At 39.4% G+C, this 2496-nt stretch overlaps 1 protein-coding gene across 1 annotated transcript; it reads right to left on the reverse strand.

Annotated features, from left to right (window-relative positions):
- Positions 1-51: 51 nt before the first annotated feature.
- Positions 52-2490, reverse strand: LOC140966576 (probable serine/threonine-protein kinase At1g09600; the record flags this gene model as incomplete). Its single annotated transcript, XM_073426831.1, has 6 exons — positions 52-483; positions 577-1044; positions 1579-1693; positions 1787-1887; positions 1988-2215; positions 2350-2490. Coding segments are annotated over 6 exons (1260 nt in total), but the record flags the coding sequence as incomplete, so codon positions are not given.
- Positions 2491-2496: the final 6 nt, after the last annotated feature.

Raw genomic sequence — 2496 nt, forward strand, 5'->3', positions numbered from 1 at the left:
AAAAAAAAAAAAAAAAAAAAAAAAAAAAAAAAAAAAAAAACCACTGCCAAATAGAATCAAGAAAATGGAGGGATTTCCCATTGAACTCTAAAACCAGAGGGGAACTGGCCACAACCTACCTTCTGCAGCACAGTACAGTTACACCTCTATTTATACAACAATTTCCTCCCTCACATTTTCCAAAAGAACAAAAAATAATAAACTAATTATTAAGCTTCACCCTTCATTTTTGGTGACATCTTCCTTCTTTCATGGTTTCCAACTGAATTTGCTTGTTCAACGACCAGAAACAAATAATGAATTTGTTGATAGCTGGTTTCTGTCAGCCTGCAGTTTTCTCATCCTCGCCTTGTCCAATCGAGCTCGTCGTACAGCTTCTTGAATTTGCCGGTCGTTATCCTTCAACATCTGATCCACTTTGCCTGACGGAACCAGAAGTGGTCCCGAGTAGTGAATTTTGTTTCCCTTCGACCCATAACCAAGCTGGAGAGAGATCAGCAAGAAAGAAATATGATGACTACGACAGCAAGCGCTAATAGCGATGCCACATAACGTAAACATAACATGAGTACTTACAAGTGCAGGATTGTTGTTAGTTCTTTCGTCTTCTTGCTGCTGAGAGTTGGCACTCGGATTATTCTTCTGGACTTGAATCATTGCAGAACTTGAAACCTCTTTGTATGATCCAGGAAACCTGGAAATAAGTTTTGGAACTTCATGCTGAGGCAAAGATTTATCCCTACGCTCTTCAGACAACATGCTCCTCCTCGCAGCAACTAAACCAGACATGGCTGTTAACTCAGCCACGCCCAGGTTTTTTGGAGCATCTTCCAAGTTCTTTCCAGCCTTCGCCCAGGCAGCTCGATTAACCAACGGCCCGGAATGGGAAGCTCTCTTGTGGATATTTCCGTGAGGCTCGTTGTTTGCTTCATCCACAGATTGGGATGGTCTTGGTGGTTCGATAGGAAAACCAGATGCAGCTTCTTCAAAATGAGAGCTGAACATCTCACTCCTGCTCTTGGGGTTCGACTGACCTTGCCTTTTCTGCATCCAAAAAACACATTAGTTTTGGAGGTATTTGATATTAAAGTCTACACAGAGTTTACGCAGTTTCACAAGGATCTGATTCAAGAACATGCTGTCTGATAGTCAAACACATGAAAGGAGCAAGAGTAATAGACCGAATAAAACAATAAAACTTGAAAAGGGGAAAGAAATGCAGCAGGAATCATGAACAGCGACATTTTACTACTACCCTTCATTGAAATATATTTTCCATCTCCTTTAAAAAAAAACTAGTATACATCTAAATATTGTTGTTTTCTGCATTTAGTTCGAGACAAAAGTGATAATCATAATTGCCTTCAGAAGAACAAATTTTGATGCAGAGACATTGTAAAAACGCTTTCTTCTCCGATAGAATAAAGAGTGAATTTACATCTATTATATTTGCTCAAGTTCAAGACATCTTTTCCTTACTAGAAATTAATTAAATGCAAGAATATTTCACCCATCATTGAGTTCTGCAACCAGCGTAAAAAATAGGAACTAAGTTTGACAGGTCGTATAGTTAGTTACCTGCATTGATGAGACTAACTCAGCATTAGCATCAGGGGCAGGTACTGCACGAGATTCTCTTGGTCCTCTCTTTTCTAGGTCATATCTTTGACCTTTGTTCCCAGCCGCTATTTGTCTACATGTTCCACACATTTATGAGACATTCAATAACCTATTTGGATTTCTGTGTCTGAAAAATGGACAGTAACTTTCAAGATTGAACAACTACCTTCTTGTTTCTTCATCTCGAACTTTAGCATCAAACTCTTTGCTAGGAGGGTACTTCGGTAAACTTGAAGGATCACAAGGATATGGTCTTGCCGTAAAGAACTACGAGAAGAGTTACAAACATGTAAGGATTCTTAAACAATCAGTTTACGTTGATTATTCCAATATGAGACCATAAAATTTAATATATAGAAAAAGTTACCTCATTCTTCAAAGCAGAGGCAGCAGATCCACGATCTGCAGGATCTATGGACAGCAAGATCTCTATGAGTGCTAATGCCGGTGCTGGGAAATCTTTGAATGTTTCAGTAACATGACGATTGTAAGGTTGTTGGGGCTTGAAAATTGTTGCATGGGGCAACTTTGATTTGCTCCAATACTCCTCTAAGGGTGACCCGCAGAGTTTAAAAATTTTATGCAACTGCTCAACCTGAAAAACCAAATTTGTGACTTCCATCCTTGCATTTCAAATTACCCTAAAAATATATTATACATCTGTAGTCCTTCAAAAGAACTTCATCGCCTCGTGACTGTTGAAAGAGAAAAACTGGGACAATAATGTACCTCTGTTCTTCCTGGCATGATAGGCTTGCCAGCATATAATTCAGCAAGTATGCATCCAGTACTCCATAAATCTACAGCAGTACCATAATGTGTAGCTCCAAGTAGAAGCTCTGGTGGCCGATACCACAGCGTCACAACACGGCTGGT

The sequence above is a fragment of the Primulina huaijiensis genome, unplaced genomic scaffold, assembly GCF_012295235.1.
Source record: "Primulina huaijiensis isolate GDHJ02 unplaced genomic scaffold, ASM1229523v2 scaffold207194, whole genome shotgun sequence".
NCBI lineage: Eukaryota > Viridiplantae > Streptophyta > Magnoliopsida > Lamiales > Gesneriaceae > Primulina > Primulina huaijiensis.